The sequence below is a fragment of the Dasypus novemcinctus genome, chromosome 23 (assembly GCF_030445035.2).
Source record: "Dasypus novemcinctus isolate mDasNov1 chromosome 23, mDasNov1.1.hap2, whole genome shotgun sequence".
Classification (NCBI taxonomy): Eukaryota; Metazoa; Chordata; class Mammalia; order Cingulata; family Dasypodidae; genus Dasypus; species Dasypus novemcinctus.
The window spans coordinates 23183259-23210435 of NC_080695.1; the positions used below are offsets into that span (position 1 = coordinate 23183259).

General features: G+C 42.9%; 1 protein-coding gene across 2 annotated transcripts in view; it reads left to right on the top strand.

Annotated features, from left to right (window-relative positions):
• The window catches only part of GALNT17 (polypeptide N-acetylgalactosaminyltransferase 17), a 447808-nt gene that overhangs the window by 217407 nt on the left and 203224 nt on the right, over positions 1-27177 (top strand). For both annotated transcript variants that reach the window (XM_004460693.5, XM_071211180.1), the window contains exons 4-5: positions 21253-21427; positions 25932-26129. In XM_004460693.5, coding sequence (XP_004460750.1) covers positions 21253-21427; positions 25932-26129 — 373 coding nt within the window. The remainder of the gene's footprint in view (positions 1-21252; positions 21428-25931; positions 26130-27177) is intronic.

A 27177-nucleotide genomic window follows, 5' to 3' on the forward strand; every position in this document is an offset into this window, starting at 1 on the left:
CAGGCTCCCAGGTAACTGATAGGGGACCCCACTGTGGGAACCACTGAGCAAAGTCTGTGAATACCATTGCAGTTGTTCACATTTCAGGTCTAAATGAAGATGTTTAAAGGATGAGAAAAGGGATGAGTTATTTGGTTCAATCAGACTGTAAAGTTAACTCCTATTCATCCCCTTCTCTTCCAAATACCTAGGGGACTACAACTTGACTATTTTGTTGCTGTCTTCTTCCTCTTCGTTCTCCAGCTAGAGCCTCTGCTTTTGCTCCAGGATGGAGTTCTCTTTAACTGGAAGAGACATTTGATATTTTTTATTAAGATTTTCTTTGTGACTAGTATGATCAAGTTTTATAAATGTTCTGTATACGCTGGAACAGACAGCTCCCTTCCACTGCCATCATGGAATTGAATTCCTGCCAGGCATCAATTTTGTGTACTTAGATAGACCATGACCTAATTTTCTTAAATCTTTTTGATAATGTTGTTTTAAAGTCTCCTCCTTCCTGTGTCCCTAATAATATTTGATTTCTATATCTTGTCAGTTCCTTTGGCAGCTATAGATTTGTATCTGCACGCCATCATTATGAGCTTTGGTTGTTGCTATTATATAATGCTGCCTTTATCTTAAACATTACCTTTTATTTCCTTTTCCCTGAATTCTAGTTCTTCAATATTAATATTGTTATCCTTGCTTACCTTCAGTTTGTTTGATTAAAACATTTTTTCCAGCTGTGCGATTTTGTTTTCTCGTCTTAAAAATAATATCTGTTCCTTGTAGGAAATTTTGAATGTGTCAAAAAACACATATAATTGGAAAAAAATCAAATATCGAAGACAATAACCAGAGGCGACTTCCCATTCGCTTATGACTTTTACCCTCTTCTTAAAGGCTCATTCTACATTGTTAAGGTCACATGGTATAAGCAAGTTAATGCCTCTTCATCCTCCTCTCCTTCTAACAGCAAAGCATAATCACTTCCCTTTTAATTAAAAAAAGCTCTTCAAATACCATTTTGTTTAGGGCAGGATGATCCACCTTCAGGCTATACCATGGCCAAGTCAAAGTGGGCTCAGAAGATGGGTCAATAAAAACTCCAGATGAGCATAGAGGGCTTTTTAATCTATATTTTAAGTAATTTGTTTCACTCAGTTTGAACATTGACAGTAGCTTAGATTAAACCCCAATATGAGGCAATTCTTTGTTCTCTGAAATCACTCAGGGGAACCACATACCCAATCCAGTGGCTGTTTTCCTGCCCGAAACTTGTTTGACCTTCTGGGATAATTGACAAGTGTCCTTGCTTGCATTTTTCTCCTCCTGATGCTTTTAACAGCACTTTCTTTTGATTCTTCTTTAAGTTCTGTTTGGTGGCTACCCTTCCTCTTTCTTCCTCCACTTTCTGCTTAGTTTGGGATTCTTTGTGGTTCTCCCCATCAGGCTCTCTGGGCAGTTTCACCCCCTGTGAACGTTCTGATGAGTCCCAAATCCATCTTTCCAGTTCCGAGCACCTCAGCCTCTCCCCGTGGGCAACAAACCCTGGGTGTCCACTTGCCTCCTGGATGGTTTCTTGGGGTCCCTCAGGAAACGTGAGCTCAGTTGGTTCATCCTCCTCTGCCTTGGAAATCTGATTCTCTTCCTTTACGTGTATCTCAGGAAAGACTTTCTCCTGTTTTCTTGTCAAAAACCTGTTTGTCTTTCTACTCTTTTCACACTCTTCCTCCACCTTTTCTCACCACTGTCCACTTATGCAGCCCTTCTAATTGTGCCTCTAGATACCTTTCCAGTGGGATCTTACCTGTCCATATTCTGAGCCAATAGGTTCTCATTCAGGGTCTCAGCATTTTTTGCCTGGCTCTATTTTTGGTGGATCACAGGTGGGGGAAATCAGGGGCACAGATTTGGAGCAATCATGATTCATGGCACATCTCATCCTTAGTTCTTGTATGGTCATCCTTTAACTTACTTATTTCTCCTTTTAATTCTATACATGTTAAATTTGCTCCCAATTTCCCCCACCCTCTGGCAACCACTAATCGACTTTTTTTCTCAGTGGATTTGCCTATGCTAGGTATTTCATATAAATAGAAGCATACAATATTTGTCTTTTTGTGTCTGGCTTTTTTCATTCAACATGATGTCTTCAAATTTCATCCATGTTAAAGGGTGAATAATCTATTTTATGACTATACCATATTTAGTTTATCCATCCATCAGTTGATAGATATTTGAGTTGCTTCCACTTTTTGGCTGTTATGAATCATGCTGTAAACGTGTGGACAAGTTTTTGAGTGGACATGTATTCAATTCTCTTGAATCTATATATATCCACATATATATATATATATGTGGCATTGCTGGGTCATGTGGTAATTCTGTGTTTACATTTTTGAGGAACTGACATAAAATGTTTTCCAAAGCAGTTGTGCCATTTTACCTACCCACCAAAATTCCAGTTTGTCCACATCCTTACCAATGCTTATTTTCCTTCCCCCCCCCCCACCCCCTAATTTATAGCAGTCTTACTAAGTGTGAAGTGAAATCTTATTGTGGTTTTGATTGGCATTTCCCTAATGGCTAATGATCTTGAACATCTTTTCATGTGCTTACAGGCCATTTGTTCATCTTCTTTGGAGAGATGTCCATTCATATCCTTTGCTTATTTTAAAAATTGTGTTGTCATTTATTTATTTAATTGTATTTTTTTGAAGATACGTAGATCACAAAAAATGTTACATTAAAAATATAAGAGGTTCCCATATACTCCACCCCACCCCCCACTCCTCCCACATCAACAACCTCTTCCATCATTGTGGCACATTCATTGCATTTGGTGAATACGTTTTGGAGCACTAATGCACCGCATGGATAATAGTTTACACTGTAGTTCACACTCTCCCCCAGTTCATTCAGTGGGTTATGGCAGGTTATATAATGTCCAGCATCTATCCTTGCAATATCATTCAGGACAACTCCAAGTCCCCAAAATGCCCCCATATCACATCTCTTCTTCCCTCTGCCTGCCCTTAGCTACTACCATGGCCACTTTCTCCACACATCAGTGCTACAATTTCTTTTATTACTAGTCATAATAGTTCTATGTTAGAATATCAGTAAGTCCACTCTAATCCATAATTCATTCCTCTATCCTGTGGACCCAGGGATGGTGATGTCCACTCCACCATATGGGATCTAAGTCCCCTCTTGATATAGAGGTGGTGTGTTGTCTTTTTATTTTTGAATCCTAATAGGTCTTTATATATTTTGGATACCTGACCCTTATTAGGTACATTGTTTGCAAATACTTTTTCACTTTTGTGATTGTCTTTTAGCTTTCTTGATAGTGTCTTTTGACACACAAACATTTTTAATTTTGATGAAGTTCAATTCATCTATTTTTTCCTCTGGTTGCTTGTGCTTTTGCTATTATGTCTAAGAAACTGGGTGGAACATGGGAGAGGGTGGGCTATGATGTGTAGTGATGCTCAGAGATGTATTCACCACATGCAATGAATGTCTCATGATGATGGAGGAGATTGTTGCTATTTGGGGAGGAGTGGGGTGAGGAGGGTGGAGGGTATATGGGGACCTCATATTTTTTGAATGCAATATTAAAAAAATAAATAAAGACAAAAAAAAAAAAAAGAAACTTACTGCCTACTCAAAGTCTCAGAGATTTACACTCATGTTTTTTCTAAGATTTTATAGTATTAGCTCCTAACATTTATATCTTTTATCTACTTTAGGCTAATTTTTTACATGGCATGAGGTAGGGGCCAACTTCATTCTTTTGTGTATGGCTATCCAGCTGTCCTAGTATCATTTTTTGAAATGACTATTCTTTCCCCCATTGAACTGCACCCTTATTGAAAATTAATTGACTATAAATGTGATAGTTCATTTCTAGACTCTCAATTTGATGCCATTGATCTATATGTCTACTCTTAGGCCATTATTACACTATTTTGATTAGTGTAGCTTTGTAGTGTTTTTTTTTTTTTAGTAGTAAAGACATTTATTACTCAATAAATTAGGACATGGTTTGCTTTAAATACTTTCTTTAGGGAGGGGATACAATACTTCTACTCAAGAAAAAATTAAAAACCTAACATTTTTATAATCCACAAGTCTTTTATTTATGTTTCTATGCCTCTTATGCCATGAATTCACAGGGAATAGGCTCCAATACTCAGGCTCTTTTCCATTGGTTCTCACAAAGTGTGCTTCTCTGGGTGGAGCAGGCTGGTGCTTCAGCTGGACTCAGCTTTCTCTTTGACTTCCTTCTTTTTCAGATCATTTTCCTTCACATGTTTTAGGAAGCAGTCTTGGTTCTTAGAGTGTTCAATATGTTCAATGCACACATTAATTCTCTTGGCAAGAATCTTGCCCTTAACCTGCTTGTTTACCACTCTACCAACAGCATGCTGGGTAACATTGTTGACTCTTCTGGTTTTGCCATGGTAATATTAGTGGGGAATTCCTTTTTGAACAATTCCATTCCCTTTATGTCTGCGATATCACCTTTCTTGTAGATTTGCATTTTTGTGGCCAAAGGAACAACTCCATGTTTTCTAAAAGGCCTAGAAAACATACAATGGGTGCCTCTCCTCTCTCCCTTTGTGTTTGTCTTTTTGGTGAGTCACTGCAAGATGGCATTTCCAGCTGAAAGACTTTGTAGTAACTTTTGATACCAGGCAATGTGAGTCTTCCAGCTTGGTCCTTTTATTCATGATTGTTTTTGGTATTTTGGATCCTTTGCATTTCCATTTGAATATTAGGATTAGCTGTCCATTTCTGCAATAACTGCAGTTGGAATTTTGATAGGGACTGCATTGAGGGTGTATATCAATTTGAGGAGTATTGCCAACTCAGTAGTAAGTCTTCTGACTTATGGACATGGATGTCTTGCATTTATTTGGGTCTTTAATTTCTTTCAACAATGTTTTGTATGCAAATCTTATCAGTATGCAAATCTTAACACTTCTTTGGTTAAATTTATTCCTAAGTACTTTATTCTTTTGATGCGATTGTAGCAGAATTTCTATTGTAATTTCATTCCTGGATTATTAATTGCCAATGTATAGAAATAGAAGTGATTTTTGTATATTGATCTTGTATCGTACAACTTTGCTGAACTTATTAGTTCTCGTAGTTTTGTTGTATGGATTCTTTAGGGTTTTCTTTATATAAAATTATGTCTTCTGCAAATAGAGATAATTTTTACTTCTTCACCACAATCTTTGATTTCATTCTCTTGCCTAATTCTCCTAGTTCCTTTATTCATTTTTTAAAATGTAGATATTACGTTTTATCCTGCCATCTTGAGAACAAGAACATGGACCTGTGTGCTTTCCTTAGAGTTGACAAAAGCTTGGCATAGATAGGCATGAGTAAGCAAAGTCATGAGAAAATATGGGGAAACGTGGACTCCTGGAGTATCAGGTTGGGGCTGTTGTATGGACCAGACACTGGTTAGAAAGCAAAAATCTAGACATATGGAATGGGCTGCTGTATTTTCTGCTTTGGTCTCACCATGGCCTTCTGCCTACTTTCAGGAGTAAGTCAAAGCGGAACACATCTGATAGATAAAATGAATGTCCTCTGTTCATCTAGACAGCAGGCATGGAGAGGGTGTGGGCTTACTCAGCCTGTGCTCAGAACATCGAATTATAAGTAAGAATGGGGACCAGGCTCATCCAGACAGTCTATCCTCAGCTTTAAAGGAGATACATTGACTTTGGGTGTATTTATGCTTTACTAATATGTATCAATAAAATTGATGTGTTAAAAAAATAAACACAAAAAGGAGGTACACTGGCAGGGGAGAGGTTGGTAGTGATATCCGTCGCTGGGTCTGCCCCGAGTCACCCTGCTCCACTATGGACAGTTGTCCTCTGGGCATAGTTGTCATCCTGGCTCTCCCTTTACCATCCTCCTGGGGATTCCCTTTGCCTGTCTGTCCTGCATTTGCTGGATCTCCTGCCTTTCTCTTTCTTGTATTACTTGCTTATTTTGGTGGTACACCACTAGAAGCATCTTAAGAGAGCCTGCATGGCCGGTGAAACTTTTGAAACCCTCCACATCTGAAGAAGGCTTTATTCTAATCCTCTTTGTGAAGTTGGATGTCACCTTCTTACAGAATTTTCATGGTTATTAATGTTTTCAAAAGAACCAAAGGCATTCTGATTCTTGACCCTTTGCATGTTTTTTTCCTTTCTGAAAGATTGTGAAAACTTTTTTTATCCCTAGAGTTTTGAAAGTCCATAATGGTGAAATTTAGTGTGGGTTGATTTTTGTCCATTGGGCTGGATTTTGGGTGACTTCTATCTGGAATCTAACATTCATCAGTGTGGGGAAATTTTCTTGGAATTTTTCATTGGTGATTTGTCTCATCTTTTTCTGTATTCTCTCTTTTTCAGGAACTTCCAGCATTCCACTATTGGACCTGGGAGATTGATCCTCTCAATTTCTTATCTACTCTCTCCTAGCATATCTTTTATTACTTTATCTTTGTGCTCTGCTTTCTAAGCTATTTCTTCAACTTTATCTTCCATCACTTCTATACAGCTTTAAAAAAACCTCTGCTGTCATTCTAATTTCAAATGCTCATTTTTATTCCCTGTGCAAATTCCTTTTTATAGCTTATTGTTCTTATGTAATGGAAGCAGTGTTCTTTTTATATTCCTTGAAGGTATTAGTAATGTTTTGTTTTGTTTTTCAGTTTTTCTCTCTAAATAGTGTGCTTCCTCAAGTTGCTTTTTCTTCTCATTGTTTTGGTTTCTATTTCCCATGTTGGAGGTGCTCCTTAGATGTCCACAGATGGCTGGTGATTCTTATTGGCCATTCCTAACTAGCTCTGAAAAACTGATTAGAGGCAATATGCACTTGAGTTGGGATTAATGGTTTTGACAATAGGGTGAGCTGCTGGGACTCAGCCTTTTCTTTTAGTCTGGTCAGATTTTCCCCAGGAAAATCTTCCACACTCTTCCTTGGAGGCTGAGGGTCTAGCTGTCAGAACCTGGAAGTTCAATGGGGCAAGAGTGTTGGGGTCCCCATAGCCAGCAATCAATATGCAAGTGGTCATTTACTCTCCCTCTTTTCAATATGGAACCCTACATACCTACAAATCTGTCCAATGTCCCCCCAGTCCAGAAACATTCTTCTTTATTCTTTTCTAAGAATAAGTCTTTAGGAGTCTGCAAGTGGAGGGAGTGGGAGTAGAGCAGTGGGAGCTCAAAGGGAAGGTGGGAATCTAATGAGCTCACTTCTTTTTAAACAGCTTTCACTTCAGTCCTCCTTATTTTGGCCTCTTCATTTTACCCCAGGTTCAAGAGGTACCTGGTGCTGCCAGTTCCATTGCTCTTGGAGGATTCTCTGGCATAAGTTGAATTGGTTCTTAGTTTTTCATCCTGCTGACTTGGAATTCAACTGTCAGGCATCTTTCAGCCAGTTTGGATGCTCCTGTGAATCTACTGTTCAGATACCCGATTTGGGGGCTGTTGTCTCTTCTTGTGTTTCCTTTGACCTTGTCTTTATAAAGAATCCCCTTCTTGTAGTTTCAATATCTTTTGAAAGCAGATGCATGAGTTAAGTCCACTATCTTACCTGAAAGTTTCATATTCAAATTTAAGAACTTTTAAAATGAATTGCTAAATTTTCCTCTAGGTATGTAGTCCTGTCTCATAAAGAATATATAAAAGTGTCTTTTTCTCTGAATCTCATTAATCTTTGTCATCTTTGCAATTCTGTTGAGTGGAAAATGACATCTCATTTTAAAATCTACATGTCTTTGAACATGAGTGATAATGAGCACTTTTTCATTTGTTTAGCTATTTATATTTCTTCTTTAGCAATTTGTCTACTGATGACCCCATATTCCTTATTCTGTTGGGGTATTTGTGTTTGTCTTATTGATTTATAAGAACTTATATATTTAATAAACTGTCCTTTCACATTCATTTGCAGGAATTTCTCACAAATTGTGGTTTGCACTTTGTTTTACTGTATTTTTACAGTATTTTTGACAAAGGTAAGTGTTCCATTTTAATATAGCTAAATTGATCAGTCTTTTTCTTTTGGTGACATCCTTAAAGAAAATGATTTGTTAACCCTGGACTATATAAATATTCATCTGTGTTTTCTTATAGATGAATGTTTCTTCTCAAAATAAATTCCAAATGGATTAAATGTTTTATATAAGGTGTGAGAGTTTTTTCCCAAATGGTTGAATGGTTACCTCAATGTATTTAATAATCAATTTTTTAAGCACTGGTTTGAAATGTACTGTTTTTATTTGCTGAATTACATGAGACTGATTGCTTTGGGAAGAGGGGAAGAAGAAGAAAGAGTCAAAGAGGATTCCCAGGGTACCAGCCTAGAGGATGGGATGGGTATTGGTTGAGTTCATTAAGAAAGGGAACATGGTAGGAGTAGCAGGTTTTGGGAAAGGAACTGAGGGCCATCTTTGGATATGTCAAGCTCTGAATTCCTATGGAAATTTACTTGTACCTTCAAAACTCTGGTGAGGGATAACTTCAGCCATCAAGTTTTCCTTAAAATATGTTAGAAGCTTCATTATTTCTAGTATTATGGTCCTTAGTACTTTTTTAATAGGCCTTATCAATAACCTTTCATTATTTTTTTAAAAATTTGACTATCTGTATTACATTCTTTGTTGGGGAAATAGTAGAAGAAATAGTAGCTCAAACTCTAGCTCTGTGGTTTTGGCCAAGTCAATTGGCTTTTCTGATCTTGAGTACATTGGAGATAATGGTAGCTTTTGTGCAGGGTTTAAATGGTGAGACTTAGAAGTTAATACTTGTAAAGTGCATAGTACATATGCTGGCAGGGTTATACAGGAAGCTATTGTTGAGTGTGCTCACACTATTATTTGATTTGGTAGCTCCAACTCACTCTTTACCATTCAAACTGGAAAGCCTTCCCAGATTCCCAGGTCTGGCTGGGTTGGGGGCCTCTTCTCTGCTTCCCGCACCAGGGTATAGTATGGCATAGCACTTAGCCTGCCGTGTTGCATTTGTGTACTTGAACATCTCCTGAACTAAAATGTAAGACCCTTGAGGGCAAGAACTGTAGCTCCTTCCGTGTTGCATTCCCCGGGTCTAGCATCAATGCTAGAATCAATATGTGTTGAATAAGTTAAACTGCCTAAATACATAGATTTTTTTTTTTTTTTTTTACTTCCTCTGGCATTGTCTTAGAAGTCTTTGTGTTTAGCATTGTACGAATTTTTACTTCAACACTGTAGTCATTTTGGTTTAGGTCTCAAAAAGCATCTATCTCCAATGATCATTTGAGTTCTTGATGATCTGCCCAGTTGTATATCTTGTCAATAAATATCTCCCTGTGGAATGAACACACCTAATCAACTTCTTCTCTTGGTTGGTTATGTTCAAAGGTTGAAAGCAGGCTGGCTCATTTTAGAACAGGTTTTTGAGTGGAGGTTATACCCTCTGGCCTACCAGAAGTATTCTGGCAAAGAAGACCACTTTGGCATTGTTTGCCTTTCTTCTTGGTTTATAATTGCAGAGATAGGAGAAGTCTTGTGTTTCTGGGAGATAACATTCTTCCTGTGTCGATGAGCCTCCAAGTGAAATAGCCAAGAAACACCTTGTTATCACACAGTTACATGCTTGGCCAGGCTCTCTTTATTTGAACATCACCTGTCTTCCCCCTCTGCCTGTAAAGAACCTTCCTGATTAGAAATAATACCTTTTTTGCCCCCAACCAGATCACTGTAATGTGACAGCATTTGTTCTGTGCTTCTGCAATCACAACTAGATTGCACATTTGCATTTCTCCTTGTGTATTTTTAGGCCATGGGGGAAGAAAGGAGAAGAAGAAGAGTATTTGTCTTTACAGAAGACATAATGTGAGAACCCTAACTACCTTAAAAAATTTTATTTTTTCATTTTGAAATAATTTTAAATTCATAGGAACTTGCAAAAAATGTTACGGGGAGGCCCTGTGTACCCTTCATCTAGTTTCCCCCAGTACTAATATTTTACATAACTAGGATACAATATCAAAACCAGGAAATTGACATTGGTATAATCCACTGGGCTAATTTACATTTTACCAGTTTTACATGCACTTGTATATGTGCATATGTGTTTGTGGTGTGTGTGTAGTTCTGTGCAGTTTATCATGTGTTGATTCATGTAATGATCTCTGCAATCAAGTTGCAGGACTGTTCCATCCATCACCACGAAGCTCCCTTGTGGTATCTCTTTATAACTACACCCAGCTCTCCTCTCCCCTGCTCGGCCTAGCTCCTGCTAACCACGAATCTGTTTTCTATCTCTAATTTTATTTCAAGAATATTATATAAATATTATTAAAGAATATGTAACCTTCTGTGACTGGCTTTTTATACTCAACATCTTTCCCATTAGGTAGGAACCCATCAAAACAAGAATGCCAAAGGGGCTGACAGAACTCAAGGGAATGGGGCTGGGCCCAGGGAAAATCAGAATTGGGCACCCTGACATGGTCACGAATCTCTGTTCTGTGTCTCTCTGCTTGTCTCGGGAGCCCTCCTTCCTCCTGCCAGCTTGTGAAAATTGTCCATTTGGAGCAGGGGTTCTTAACCAGAGGTCCCCTTGGGGGTCCGTGGAAAGATTTCCATGAGCTTGAATTGAAAAAAATCAACTTATTATCTTTATTTTCTCTGACCTCTGATGTTCAGTGTCATAAAACTATCTGGCTCTACAATCTGAGAAGGGCTCTGTGGTTTTCATCTGATTGGCAGAGGGGTCCGTGGAGCAAAAAATGGCTAAAAGCCCCTGCTTTGGAGCAAAGTATGGCTGCTGCTGGGGACAAAGTTTATTTCTTACAGTTTCAACCATTTGGAAGGGACAGGATTCTGTCCCTAGGAGAACCCCACGAAGGGACTCACTGCTCTAGTTTGGGTGAAATGTCCTTCCTTGGGTCATATACTGAGTCTCCACCTCCCAGAAATCATGGGGGGATTCTCCAGAAAAGGAGAGGCCCTGGTGGACAGGCCTGTCAGGGATTCTACTGCAGAGGAGGAGAAAATGGGTTGCAACAGTTGGGGTCCCCATGTGTTGGGAAAAATAAATGAGGTCCTTGTGAAGCACCTGGCATTTGAGTCAGGCCGGAAGAGTGGTTAGAGTTTGTGGAACTTGGGGAAGCTGCACGAATAAAGGGGCAGAAGATCCTGGGGCATAGGCTGAAAATTGTGCAAATGTGATTGGGTGTGTGAGCACTGAGGGGTGGATTGATGTTTCAGGAGTCCGATTTGGAGATGGAGGGCCTTGCTGGGCTGCGGGCTTGAGGAGGGCCGGCGCGAGGCAGCACGCCTCTCTTGGACAGCTCTAAGCAACCTTGGAGCAGGAGGGATGGACAAGGTGTGTTGAGCAGCCCAGCAGGGATGAGGAAGAGCAAGGCCCACGGAACAGAGGGGGAGGTGGGGCTCAGGCTTGGTCGGGAAGGCCAGACCCGGCCATCTTCAGACCCTTGCTCCTTGAATAGCAGCACTGAAACTTGAATCACATTTTATTAGGAAAAGTAAGGTGGACACTTGAGTTGATGATGACAGGAGGTCTTTAGATCTGTGTAGCTGCTACTCTCTGCTTGCTGGGTCAGAGGCTCCTTAGCCTTGGGTTGGATTATGGGATCTCCCAGGGTGAGCACATATCCTAGGGCAAAGTCTCTCCTGGCCTCTTGCCCTCAGGGCACAGTGGTTCCTCGGAGAGTCCCTGGGCGGTGGTGGGCTGGGCCACGAATTGCCATCTTCTTTTGCACACATGGGGAATTGGCTGTCTGGCTTCAGGGGTCATGCTGGTTAGGTACTCAGGCAGGATATGCAGGACCACTGGAGGGCTTGCGGCAAATGCCAAGCAGGTGTGACTAGCGAGCGTGGCAAGTGAGCGTGGCAAGCTCTTCCCCTCCCCTGGGCACATGCCAGGTGGACAACTGAGCACACGTCTCATTGGGTCTTGACAACACCCTCTGACACTGGGCGAGGATCGTTGATACCATTTTAAACCTGAAGAAGTCGAAGTTCAGGGAAGCAAGGAACTCACCGGTTGCGGCACCGCCAGAATTCCAAGGGCAGAGGTTGAAATGCCGGGTTTCTAGTCCTGGGAAGTGGGGACCTCTGCCCTAGTCCTAAGCCTCCAGCTCCCCTTCTGTGCTTTCCCTTTCCTTCCAGTTTCCTGCTCCCTTCCTTGCACCCCTCCCAACCCCCTTACCAGCTCCATCTCTTCATTTCCCAAGATCTCTTTGCGTTCCCTGCACTTGTATAAAGCTGTGCACATATGTGTGAGCAATAATAAAAACTGAATAATTATCACTAACAGTTACCAAGTGCTTGTTTTGTGCCAGGCACTGGGCTGAGCGCTTTGCATGCATTGTCTTATTTAATCCCCCAAATAGCCCTATCCGGTCGAGACCATTATTATCCCTGTTGTGCATTCGCCTTGACGCTCTTCGGCGCTCTGCCTGGCTCCAGCCTGCCTGCTCCTGCCCAGCCTTCCCCAGATACTCCCAGCTTCAAATAGAAACACACAGGCCCCGGGGGACACCCCCTCCTTCCTTCCGCCTTCGCTCTTTTTTTCACAGCGGAACTGTCCTCCTATGCTCCTGCTCTGTGTGTGCCCCTAAAGTCATTAGTATTTTTGCAGGTTTTTAGTCCAAACAAGTGTGAAGAGTGGGAATGTCAGGTGTTATGGTGGTTTGGTGTCAGCAGAGCTGCTTTGAGCGAGAACGTTCTGGAGTGGCACTGCAGCCCACATCTGTTCTCCACGGTCAGGGCCTGTGTGTCTGGCTGTTGAATGGCTTGGATGTTTCTCCCAGCTAAAAGAGGCATGTTAAGTTCTGCAGCTCTTTGGACCCTAGTAAAAGCTGCTCATTTCTGGAACTTTTCTGTGCTACACAACATGTTGACATGCACCAGTTCCTATGAGCATGTGTGAGCATCCTATCCATGCAGGACCCATGCTGCCTTTGCCCCTGGGGAAATCAGGGTGAATAGGGAAGTCCCAAGAGGCTAGAGACAGGTGAACTGGCTCGATGACTTGCTTCAGTTTTCCCATTCCTGGCTGCCAACCCGGTTTAAAGAAAACTCGAGCAGGAAGTGACCGAGAGGCTAGATGTGGCCCTATCCTTCCAGGGCTTCACAATTCTCATGTTCTATTTTGCTCTTTCCTCTTTAATGACTGTGACTTGTGCTATTTCAAGGAAAAGATTTGCCGGCTTCAGAGCATTCAGAATCAATACTGCAGTAAATAAGAAACATAATGAAAGAAAAACCCACTCCAGCCTGTTGACAAATTATATCACTTAAATTCACATGTTATTATTAGAATCAGCTGCAAATTTCAGATTTTCAACTGCATTTTGATGGGGGAAATTAGGGGAAGGCTCTTTTAATTGGGGGTAACAACTTGGAAGCACCACCTCTAGGCATTATGATGTCTTCCCGTTGGCTCAGGCTACTCGTGTTTATTTTTTAAAAGGTGAAATTTAAATGGAAGAAGTAGTAGAGAGGAATTTCTTAACAAAGGAATTGAAAGCAGAGATGGCTTCCCCTTTCAAATCGACTCTCATGAATGCACAACTTGGTATGATATATTTAGTTTAACGCTTTGGTATTTTGCACCTCACATCTCTTCTTTCTTCTTTTCACTCTTTTGCTTTCTTTTGTCCTTGCTTTGATCTCACTATGGAACTGCCTTTAAAATGCTTTCATACACAGCAAAAACATCCCTTTTTAATCTCCCTTATTCTTCTTGAAGTTTCTTGCTCTTGCCTCTTTTTCATTTCAGCCTCCTCCCCACAGTCAGCTAGTGCATCTCTGCAAAGCCGAGAGATGCTCAGAGAATAAAATATGCATTAGCACTGGCTTCCATGTTATTCATCTTGCGCTTTCACATTCTGGCTTCTCTCTCTCCCTTAGTGCTCTCCTGTGCAGTGGGGGCCTGGGTACCACTGCTCACTGTATGGTTCTGCCCAGAGGAGTTCAAAGCCCACCAGGACCCCCTGGCTCCTGCCCAGCAGGACCCCTCTGGGTGCCCATCCCTTTAAAGCCCTCTTGCTCAGCCAGCCTCTTCCTTGGGGGAAGTTGGCTGCTGTCGGTGGAGGATGCCCATCAAGGTGAACAGGTGCATGTGCCAATTTCACAGCCTGGTTCCTGCACTGCTCCCCCATGCCCTCTGCCAACCTCCTGCCCTTCACTTCAGCCCTGGTGCCTTACCCTCCCCACTGGGACTTGATGCTGATTGAGACAGATTCAGAATAACACAGCATTTATTATATTGGACCATTTGCACTCAGTAGCACCCAATATGTACTCTTTGGCACAACCCAGGGTAGTGGAATTAGTCGTGATTGCACACTGGTAATTACTCTGTAAGCAAACGTGTGGGTGCTTCAAGCTAACTGGAAAGACAGTCCTTGGGTCCAACCTGGTTCAGGCTTTGGCCTCCACTGTGCACAGTGCAGCTTTACCTGAGCAGGCAAGTCCCTTCAGATTTCACAACACCACAGCCACACCAACAAGAGGCAGAATGATGACAGGCACAGGCAGGTCTCTAAAAACTGTGTGACCTTGGGTGAATTATTTACCCTCCCTGTACCTCAGTTTCCTTATCTGTAAAATGGGGATGATAATATTCCTTACTTCACAGGGACATCATGAAGGTAGAATGAGCTTAACATATGTAAAGCACAGTACATGGTGCTTCATAAGAAATTGTGGAATATTCTGGGAGACCATTGTCTAGTTCAATTTTTTATAAAAAAGGAGAATTAATCTGGCTTAATAGTTTTCTGGAGCATTTTGTGATGAGCTGGCTAACATTTTTAGTCTGCTTGGTTAGCAGTTTTGCAATATTAATATTTCATATTAAACAGAGGCAAGCAGAGCATTCCAAGTGTTTGCCACAATAGTGACTGTCAACAAAAAACCAACTTTACATGCGTGAGGTTAGCCTCACCAGAGGTGACTTTACTGTGATGCTAGGGACACTTACACAGTGGGGCCCTCACTCACGCAGCCCTCCCAGGTGCTCTGAGAGCCCTAGCAGTGTGTCGTATGCACATGCGTTTTTGTCAAATTTATGGAAACAAGACTTTTTTCTTTTTCTTAAAGAGGATCTCCCACGTTGTATAAACTTCAGAACCCAACAAACCTGGATTTGTTCCTGGAACTTACCATTTCCATTTTGCAGACAAGAAAACCATATGTGTCACAGCCAGGATATGAAACCAGGCTTCTTGCCCCTCCCTTTTTAAATTTTCCAAAGGTAATTTTAGGAAATTCATCTTTGGTCTTCCTATAACCACTTTGATGCATGTAGTTGGCTATTTCTGACATCAGGATATTCTCACACATATCTGAAAACCTGGTGTTTTCAGTCTGTTTGGGGGAATTCTTTCTATGGTAACATAGCTGATTCTCACATGTATAAAATATTGAAATAGCTCAGGAGAAAAGACACTGCAGGAATATAAGGCATCATGAATAATGTCTGTGCTAAACCTCTGCATAGAAGCTCACACTTGCCCCTGCTGGTTATCAGGAGGCCTCCCTCCAAGCCAGCCATGTGAGGAAGTTCCTTAGGGATGGAGAGAAAGACTGGATTCAGGAGAGACTGGAGATGTGAACTCGGGTCCACGGGGAGCTCCAGTCTGACTTGGATGAGAAGTTTTATCTAAATGTCTCATCCAGACAAGAGTAACTTGTGACCTGCAGGTATATTAAAGAATAGGCCAGAAGCAGGGCTCTGCCACAGGAGAATGTGGTTGGCAGGAATCTGGGTTGGGCAAGAGATACCCACCCTGACTGCACCTTTGCAATGAGCTTCCAGTCAACCAGATGACCAACATGGGGCCAGAAGTACCAGAGTGGGGAATAAGATCTTCAGATAGACCTTGGGTTTAATCTCTAAAAAAACACAAAAAAACACCACCTCCCTCTCTCTTCCCACCTTCAAAAGTAGCCACGGCTTTTGAGAAGCTTTGGGTTGGCCTGAGAGTCATCTGGGGTGCTGGTTGGTTTAGGCTCCCACTAGGCTACTCAGTCAGAACCGCTTAGCGGAGAGCCTGGGAACAGGCATTTTCACAAGCTCCCAGGTGATCCCCAGGTCAAGAACCATACTGTGAGGAACACTGGCTTAGAGGCAGGCTTTTCTTTTTGTTGCTCCTTCTGATTGGGAATATGCCGTATGTGCTATTTTCCTTGTCCTCATCTGTCACAACCCATGCATTCCCAGCTCGGGGCACATTGGAACCTCAGCAGCTGCTGGCAGGGAGGGGGCTTGGTGATAAGGCTGGTGATAGTGGTGCTGATGGCAGCCGAGGCCTCATCTGTAGACCCGTAGGAATAGCAGCAGTCGTCATGGTGGGAGTGAGGGCCAAAGCCAGGGTTAGCTGGGAGCCTGGTAGAGGGCCCACAGCCAGGTGCTTGCTCCTTGCAGGAGAGACAGCAATCCAGATCCCACCTTTTTGGCTGAGAGTATCACCAAGAGGTTCAAATATTTTAGACAAGTTGGGAAAGAAGGCCCCAGGCAGTGGGAAGATCAGACATGGGCACTGGCAGTGTTCGGATCTGGGCACGTCTGTCCAATTAGGATGAGTCCTGTTCAGTACCCAGGGCACAAAGGATGGAGCTGATTCGTCACAGAGGGGGTCAAACTGCAAGCCCCTTCTACTCACACAGACCATGGCAGCTCCTGGGAGCTTGTTAGAAAAGCAAGTTCTCGGGCCATGCCAGAGACCTACTGGGAATTCTGATGCAGGTTCAAGTGTGAGAAACACCTGTCTAAGCTGCTCAGAATAATCACTTCAGACTGATTCCCCAGAAGCCCCATACCCGGCAGGAGATCTCAAATGTTGGCTGTCTCCTCAGCAGGGCCTGGTCGTGGTGTGAGGGTTGAGGGATGAGCCACTCACAGAATGTGGCCCAACCCCACTTTGCGCCCAAATGGGATAGCTAACATTTCCTCTCTGGAATCTCTGCCTTTTGGGTCATTACACTACTTGGGTGCCGTGGCTCGCCAGGCTCATTCTCCAGCCACCCTCCCTGGCTCCTAAACGTGTGGCCATGGCCAAGCCCACATGTATGGGGCAGCAGGGTTCTCACACTGGTTTTGGGAACAGGTGGAGTTGCATCTGCTAGTTCACCTGAGCAGGGTTTAGGAAAAAGGGTGGGTGCCCAGGATTTAGTCTGTAATATCCCTGAAAGTGTGGGATCTCTCTGTCATTCTGTAATAATGCTTTTTGCTTGAGTTCCCATTGTTTGTAACTTTCTTGTTGCTAATTTAAAGTCCTCAGGCCTGGATGCTAAGGAGCAGAGATAGCCCCCTTTCCTGTCTCTTCAAGGGCAGTGTTTGCTTCTCCTCTCTTGACTGTTCCAAATGCTGTTTGTTGGAATGTTCAGAAACACAAAGATTCCCAAATGGCACTAGAGCAATTTAGTATTGGATTTTATAACACTGGAAGGTAAACCCTTTTTGCTTGCAGAAATGAGTTTTCTTTTTCTTTTTCTTTTCTGAGTTTGTGTGAAAAACTTATGCAAAATGTTTTTCTTGATATTTTAATATCAAAGAGGGAGTTTTTTCTGTTAAGGATGGTAAGAGACCTTAGGGTGATGGTTGTGTCATTTCTTACCCCTTCCAGGTTGGGGGTTGTTTCCTTCCACAGTGAGCCTTGTTTTTGCTTGGTCAACTTGTGGTCTCATGTCAAGGCAAATTTGGTCTTTTGCTCCACCACTACCCTTACCCCAATGTTAGTTTCTCTCCTTTTCCAAATCTTACCACCCCAGTGTCCTCAGGCTGTCACTCCCATGCCTTTCTGGAAGTCTTTCCTGAGCTATTCTCATTTCTCTCTGTGCTGACCCTGTCTCTGCAGGACCCAGCTGTAACCAGAAGGGAGTTCCTTTTCCTAATAGATCCCATCAGTAACCTACTAAATGTCTAGATTCAGCAGCCAGTTATCAACTCATTCTCATTCTGTCTAATGGATTTGACTCTCCTGGTACTGAATATCGAGTTGCTCTTTGAGAACAGGGATTGGTTCATTTTCATCCCAGTAAGCTCTCAATAAAATATTTATAAAATGAATATATTCTAATATGCTATGATGTATGGTATGATACAATACAATATAGTATATGTAATAATATTTTCTCCCTCTGGAAGCTCTGCCCTTTGGATCATTATGCTACTCGGATGTCATTTCTATCCAGTCTTATTCTCCAACCATTCTTCCTGTCTCCTAGATGCAGGTGGGTCCCAGAGTGTGTTTCTAAGTCTTCGCTCTGTCTCCTGGAACTGTCCCACTCTTATATGTCATCACTTCTTGCCACTCTGTCTTTGACACCCTGTGCTCTTCTCACTACCAGCCCATTATCTCCGTTCAGCTCTCGACCTCTGAATGTCTGCTGGCATCTTAACCTGTGTCCACATGAGGTCTTCCTCTTCTCTTCTTGCCCTCTATTTTAATTAATGGCATCTTCACAGCTGTCCAGACATAAACTTTGACACTAGTGGTTATATCACCTATACCTGAGTCAGTCCCATTTTACCCATGTATACAAAATACTTATTTATGTGTTTTGCTTTGTGCTTATGTTTTCTGGAATAGTGAGGGCACACATCCAGAACCTTCTGCTTAACTTACATGCTGCCTTTTCCTTAAGCAATCCCAACCAAAACAATCCCCCCTGTCTCTGACTGCCCATTATACTTTTCCTTTACTTTTCTTTGGCAATTAGCTCAGTTTACCTTAAAATATTGTCATTTTTGAGTCTGTCTCATCTACTTGGTGAGGTTTGTAAGGACTTGGAGCTGAATTGTTTTTGAATCCAGGCAGGTACACAGCCAATACCTTATGAATCTCTAAACCACATTGCTACGCCTGGGAAGAGAAGCGTGCTCAGTGTCTCTTGGTCTTGAGCCCTGCTGGTTGAATGGTGGTATATCCCTCAGTGTTCCCATAAAAAGTCCACAGGCCATCATTCCAGTTGTGTTTGGAACAATGTGTCCCTGAAACTTGTAAGAGTTAGAATCGTATCTACTCCTATATGGTGGACCCCAGACTTTAAGACTAGGTAAAAAGACAAGCTGTGGTTCATGGGAAATTATTAATAACTTCCATATGAATAATAGTGAGAGACCAATTAATGTTAAAAATAACTTATTGAATGCATATTAGGGGCTTTATAAATAGCATCGCATTACTTTTAGCCAAAAGGTTAGTACAAAATTATTAGGCATTATCCTTTTATCCTTTTATACTTTTCAAAGACCTTTAAAATCCCTATCTTAGTAGCCCTGAGATATAGGAAGCAGTGGTAGTAAACTGCTTTCTCTTTCCCAACCTTCTAAACTCCTTCCCCCTCCCCTCCCTGCAGCCTCAATCACAACCACTTAAATGAGGAAACCACCTGATATTTTGATGTGGTGACTGAGGTCATGTGGTGAATTCTCTTTCTAGTTTCCCCTACGTCTGGCATCTGTAGACATCCAAGTTCCTTTGCTTATAAGGATTTCAGCCATATTGGATTAAGGTCCCCTTTATTCAGTTTGGCCACATCTTAACTAATAATAGCATCTTCACAGGTCCTACTTGCAAATGGGTTCATACCTACAAACCGGGGTCAGGACTTGGACATGAGTTCTGTAGGGGATTTAGTCCCCAGTGTCATCCTTCTTCTGTAAATGAAGACATTCAGGTACAACTCGATTGACTGACTTGCCCAGGGTCACTCAGTTCATAAATGACAGCATGAGACTCTGAAACCCAGGAATACTCAGGACCTGTGGTGTGGTCAGGAGGGCCTAAAATTTGGGAGGTGAAACACTTTTACCTGATTCCTCCAGGGCCTTTGGAAGAATGGAGAAAGAGCAGAAAGGCTTAATCTAAAGAAGTCTTAACTGTAGCCCATACTTCAACCACATGCTATACCTCCTGGGGTTCAAAGTTTCTTTTCCCACAGTTCCATTTTTCCTCCTCTAAGATGATAGTATCTTACCACCAATCTCTCGCTCCCCAACCATCCATGCCTTTTGGCTGATGGGAACAATTTCAAGTCTCTGTGACCTTAGGAACTCTCTCACCTCCATCCATCTAAACACCTCAACCTCTGTATTTTTTTCTGGGTCACATGGACATATCCATTCTCAGGGACAATGCCTATGACCAAATTAGTCAGCCTCTACACGTGTTGCACACATATGGATTTAGCTGGGAGAAACACGCCACATACAAATCAGAAGTGAAGAGCCGTACAATTTTTGGTGATTCAGCCCTTTTAGGTTTCTCTAGGGTGATGTCAGAGGTAACAATTTCTCAAAGTGTCATTTGGGGACCCCTTGCTTCTTGACCACTGGTGGCCTGCAGAGTGAGAATCTCCAAGGGTAGATCCTTAGGGTTTGCATAACTAGAAATCCTCTTTCAGCTCCTCCCCCATCTTCCCTACACCTGGTCATTCTTATGTACACATGGATATCAACCTTTCTGTCCATGGAGATAGACACATTCAGACTGGGTTTCAACTCTGCCATTGCTAGGCATGTGACCCTGTGACAAGTTAGCTTATCTACATTTGTTTCTTAATTTGCAAAATGGAGTTAATATATGTAATTAAAGGAATTAATCTAGCAACCTCCTGGGGTTGCTGCGAGGATTAAATTAGATCATACAAATTAAAATACTTCACCACCTGCTTGTCACAGAAAGGACATTGTTCAGTCCTTGGCAGCATTCCTTCTGCCACTGTGATAGCAGTTCTACCGGGCAAAGGCTTCTTTTGCATCCAAAGATCATACAAGCCCTGATTATGTTGCATCCAATGCAGGACTATGGGTCTGGACCACCCAAGGCTCCCACTGTAAGAATTAAGTCAATGTGCAGGTGGGAAAGCCCATATAGAAGTTGACAAACCAGACCCAGTATGCAGTGGGGAGACAGGAATGCTGGTCAAGGAAGGAGAAAGGGCTGCAGAGAAAAGTGATGTCACAGGGCATCTGCCAGCCACCAGCAGTTGGGATATGACAGACAGGCGTGGATTCTGCCCAGCCACATGTGCTGCACACTGTATGCATTGATACCCTAGGGGGGTGGGGTCAGAGAAGTCTTCTGACTCTCAAACTGGGTTGTCTTTTCTTCTAGAATTACTAGTATTCAAACTCTTCTGTAGTTGCAGATCTTTAGGCATCATGGTAAATAGGACACACATGTTAATGGGATGCTCTTGTGTTTTGTCATTTGTAGAGGAGCTGAAGGCCCCCTTGGAGGAGTACGTCCACAAACGCTACCCTGGGCTGGTGAAGGTGGTACGCAATCAGAAGAGAGAGGGCCTGATCCGGGCTCGCATCGAGGGCTGGAAGGTGGCCACAGGCCAGGTCACTGGCTTCTTTGATGCCCACGTGGAGTTCACTGCTGGCTGGTAGGTCATGAGCTGAAACCTAGGGGTGCTTACGAGGCCCTAGAATCTGGGAGGTGGGTCAGTTTTGCCTGATTCCTCTGGGGCCTTTGGAAGAGTGGAGGAGAAAGAGTTGGAAAGGGAAAATGAAACCTTAGTCTGAGATCAAACTGGAAAGCAAGAAAATCATCTTCTATCCACTCAGTCTGTCTAGAATGGCATCATCATTGTCATTGTCATCACCATCATCAAAATTCCCTATGAAGGGAAGTGGATTTGCCTCAATGGATAGAGCATCTGCCTACCACATGGGAGATCCAGGGTTGAAACCCAGGGCCTCCTGACCTGTGTGGTGAGCTGGCCCGTGAGCAGTGCTGATGTGCGCAAGGAGTGCCATGCCATGCAGGGGTGTCCCCCGCGTAGGGGAGCCCCACGCGCAAGGTATGCGCCCTGTTAGGGGAGACACCCAGCGTGAAAAAAGTGCAGCCTGTCCAGGAGTGGCACCACACACACGGAGATCTGACGCAGCAAAATAATGCAACAAAAAGAGGCACAGATGCCCAGTGCTGCTGACAAGAATACAAGTGGACACAGAAGAACACACAGCGAATGGACACAGACAGCAGACAACTGCGGGGGGCGGGGGGCTGCAGGGAGAGAAATAAATAAAAAATCTTAAAAAAAAAATTCCCTATTGAAATGATGTATTAATTGATTAGAAATTTGAAGACAAGACAGTTATATTTTTATTGTTCTTCTCCCCCGCTTTATTCTGTTTTTTTTGGAAGATAGTTGACTGTTACTGTGAGACAAGAAACCCATTTGGAATTCTACCTAGCCAGGCAAAACTCCCCAGAAATTGTGTGGGATTATCTTTAACATCATTTAGAGGAAAAGAAGGGATTTTTCTCTGCAGATATGGCTTATGATGTTTTTTTCAGGTGAAAAGGACAATAGGTGAGAAATTGATAATCATATAGAGGGTAGATTTTGGATATATGAAGAGTGAAACATCAAAAATGTCCAAACAATTCAATTTGCATGTTAAAATTGAAATAGGATTTTATAGTTTAAAAGCATGGTCATATGAATATTGCTAACAACTAGCCAGTGATAAATCAAGTCAGAGGTTAAAGAACCTGCATCCAGAGTTACTTAATTAGTAAGATGTGGAGTCATTTATTTTGCAGATAATGTGTTATGTATAGTCAGTGATACCATCTTGAATAAGTGCTATTCATAATACTAGATTTGAAGAACCCATCTCCCGTCTCTAATTAAACATTAAAAAGTCTATTCTTCTTCATTTATAACAAACTTCAGAATCCTCTTAATAGATGGATAAAAGAAGAAAGGCTATTCACATGACAATGCAAAAATTTGGAACTCGGGGGTCACTATTTAACACTGGCCCTTTCAAATTCACACTAGTATCTTTTGCTGTCCCGGATATGTTTTCTGTCCTGGATTTTGCGACCATCAGAGCCTGATGGCTCACAGCTGTCTGTCTTCAGTTCTGCCCTCTTGCCTGAGATTCAGAGTTCTTTATCTCTAATAATAATCATTCTCAAAGTGTGGCCCCTAGATCAGCAACATCAGCCATCACTTGGGAACTTGTTAGAAGTACAAATTCTTGGGCTTCACCCCAGAACTACAAAATCTGCTGTTTTAACGAGCCCTCCAGATGACTGATACACGCTCAGGTTTGAGGGCCATTGAGCTAGAAGCCTTCTGAACGATATTCTTGAATATTCCATTGGAGCCTCAGGCTTGGCATATCCCAAACTGAACTAACTGCCTTCCTCTCTACATCATTACCTCCTCATTTATTTCCTATCAAAACTGGTGGCACCACCCATGTCCCTGTCACTTGATTCTTCCCTCTCCATCCGAGGATGAGGAAAAGTTCCTCATCCAGTCAACTTCTAGCTCTAGCCAGTTATACCTTCTAAGTATTTCTCATATCCACCTCTTCCTCTCTCTCAGCTCAGACCTCGATTATCTTTTATCTAAACAAAGGCCGTAGCTGCCTCAATTCCTTCTTTTGACAAATATTTGTTGGCTGCATCCTATGTCCCAGATACTACTCTTGCTTTAGGTTTGGGTAACCAGTTGTCCCAGTTTTCCCAGGACTGAGGGGGTTTCCCAAAATGCAGGACTTTAGTGGCAAAACTGGAACAAGTCCTGGGAAAACTGGGACAGTTGGTTCAAGTTCTGGTAAGAGTTGGTATCTGCCCTCAAGTAGCCCATAGTCTAATTCTGAATGATCTCAGACTCATCTTCCACATTGCGCTTAGAGTGGCATGCATCTCCCCTCTGGATTAAAACCCTTTTGTGCTTCCTCATTGCTGGATAGGTATTGTGTCTTACCTTTTACCTTGTTATAGTGTGGTGAAAAAAAAAAAAAGCCCCAATCTCAGTGACTTACGACAACAAAGATTTATCTTGTCCATGTGGCATGACAACTGTGGGTTGTCTCTTTCTGACTCAGCTTGATATATCCTCTTCCTTTTGGTATTCAAGGAACACTTCTGGCTAAGTCATATCCTTTTTGTGGCTCAGGAAGAAGAACAAGGGCTGAACCTTGCAATGGCTATGAAAGACCCTGCTCAGATGTGTACAGTGGAATGTGTTGCTTCTGCTCTTGTTCCTTTGGCCAAAGCAAGTCTCACATCCAAGCCTTCCATTAATTGGAGGCTGGTGGGGGTCCTCTACACATGATAATTGTCCCCAGGGGGGGAGCAAATAATTGGGACCAGTTACATGTTGTAGCATAGACAGTAAGATCAAACTCCTTAGCTTCAGCAGCAGTCTTCTGCCTCCGTGTTCAGAACTGCTTTCACTACATGTGGTGAAAGTGCCTTCTGTATATATGGCACCAGGCCAGTCCTGGAGAGAAGCTGAGGCCCTTCAAGGAGGCATCGGAGCTCAGGGCTTAGTCCTGAAGCCAGAATATCTGGGCCAGAAACCTGGTTCTGGCGCCAGCTGGTGGAGGCCTGGGGTAAGTTCTTAACCTGCCTGGGTCTCAGTTTCCTCTTTTATAAAATGGTGATTTTATAATCAGAGGATTGTTGTAAGGATTATAGCAGTCAGTGCTTAAAAAGTTTAGGATGGTACCTAGCATGTAGTAAGTCTTCAATAAAGATCAGCTCTTACGAGCTCCTAAGGAAGAATAAGGTATGGTCAAAGATTAGCACAAGCAGCATTAGTTTAATGTGACCTGAATAATGTGGAGAAAAGAGCCTGAGAGTTTAGAGAGGGAGAGCCTTCCTTCTGGGGGAAATTAGGGAAGCCTTCTGGAAAGAGGTAGCATTCCAGCCATGCCTCTAGAGAGGGCTAGGCTTTCCACAAACGACAAAAGGGCAACCCCAGAGGAGAACAGCACGAGAGAACGCTGGGGTGGGTGAGGGGTGGGGGGACCTCGAAGCTCAAAAGCATGTGTAGGAAGCTGTAAAAAATCAGTCCAATTTGGTTTCAGCCTATACAGTGTGTGCAAAAGTATTGGAGGCGGTAAATGGCCCAGGGTATATTTTATTGCTCGTTTTAAATAGAAGGATGAGATGTGCCAACAGGTAATTCAATAGCTGCAAATGAAAAGAAATGGTTTGTAGGCCAAACGTTCTCATTATTCTTCCAAATATTGCAGAGGAATGGTATTTTCACTTGACTCTTTTCCAAAGCAGGCACTCTGTTCTAAGCGGGGAGATTAATAACCTGGCTTAGGAGAGCAATCTTTTCCTTCTAGAATATGGGAAATGATTCCTTCCTATACCTGACCATCTGCTTTCTCTGAAGTGATCTGGACTGCACCTGGTCCCCCAATCAGAGGCCCCCCACCCCCACCCCAGACCTGCAGTGGCGTGGCAACTTGCTGGGAGGCAGGATTCTGCCTGCCTTTGCATGTAATTTGTTCCCCAGCCTTCCATTGCTAACCAATTTAATTAGATCCCTTTTAAGAAATCAATTAAATAATCAATTAAAACAACAGAAACAGTAACACACACACAAAGAAATGAGTGAAATGCTTATTAAAACCAGGCCTTGCAGGGCAGAAGTGGCCTATTTTGGGAATGGGACTTCACAGCCAGCAGGAAAAAAACAACCATCATTGCCCCAGGGGAATCTGAAAGCACTGGGAAAGCGTCAAGCAAAGCAAATCGTACCAAGAATCCCTGCCTTGCTTTGGCTTTTACTTTGGCTTGGCACTTTCTATGGGAAGGGATCCCTTGTTGGGAATTCTGGCTCCCGGCTTCTCATGCCGTAGTAGGCACTGCTGGGTGATTCCAACTTCCCGGCTGCGCCCTGTGTTGCTGTGTTTTACTGCACACGTTTTAAGTTGAGTGGTCCAACGTGGGCAGGTGGCTCAGCTCCATAGGGCCTCAGTTTCCACATGAGTTCCAGCCTGCCCAAAGCCCGACCTTCAGCTGAGTTGCTTCTATTCATTCTCTGTGGTCTCGGGGTCTGTGCAAGTTGACGATGTGGGCATACCTCTGGAGAGAGATTTGATTTTGACCTCTGTGTATTTCAGGGCTGAGCCAGTTCTGTCCCGAATCCAGGAAAACCGGAAGCGCGTGATCCTGCCTTCCATCGACAACATCAAACAAGACAACTTTGAGGTGCAGCGCTATGAGAACTCGGCCCACGGGTACAGCTGGGAGCTGTGGTGCATGTACATCAGCCCCCCAAAAGACTGGTGGGATGCCGGAGACCCTTCTCTCCCCATCAGGTCTGTGACAAGCAATTCTGGAAGTTAGTTGATCCCCAAACTCCAGGATTAAGAGGAGCAACTCGTGGGGGTGCATGGAGAGGCTGCATTGGTGGGGGGACAGCGGTGTGAAGCAGCACCTTTAGGAACTGTGGGTATCTTATGATCAGAGTTTCCTTGATATACTGCATTTTGCTCCTTTAGTTTAAGTGTTCAGGTGCAGCTTTTCAAAGAGCAATACTGAAAGTTTAAATTTTATAATTATGTTCATCCTTTTTAAGTCTTCCTTTTATATGACGAACTGGGTTCAAGAGGTTTTGAGTAACTGGTTGAGAAGATATCAGTTGCTGGGGCTATTTCACACGTGAACCTTGGATGATTCTACAGCAGTCCACCCTTTCTCCTGATACAGCGATACATGGGAAAGGGCAATATTTGTGTCACAGCCTGAGGGTAACCTGAGGGCCACTGTGTCAGTGGCCCACATGGCTGCTTGTCTCAGGTCCCAGCCATCTGCCTCTTAGGGCAAGAATATCAATATCTCTGGCATTCCAGGAGGAAAGTTCATATATAAAGGATGTTGGGATTAAGTGGGTTGATTTTGATGCTGTACTAATTTCCTATGGGTGCTGTAACAAATTATCACAAAGTTAGTGGCTTAAAACAACACAGATTTATTCTTCTGCTGTTCTGGAGGTCGGAAGTCTGAAATGAGCCTTCTGGAGCTAAAAGCAAGGTGTCACGGGGCTGGTTCCTCCGGGACGCTCCAGGGAGTCTTATGTTTCCTTGCCTTTTCCAGCTTCTAGATGCCTCCTGCATTCCTTGGCTGGTGACCACATCCCAGCATCTTTCCTCTCCCTGCATCCTTCGTCCCATGACTGTCTTCCTCCTTTGACCTTCTTGCCTCCCATTCATAACGACCCTAGTAATTGTTTTAGGGTCCACCTGGATAATGCAGAATAATCTCCCCATCTCAGGACCCTTAACTTAAGCATATCCTCAAAGTCCCTTTTCCAATATAAGTTAACATTCACAGGTTCCAGAGATTAGGTTATGGACATCTTTTGGG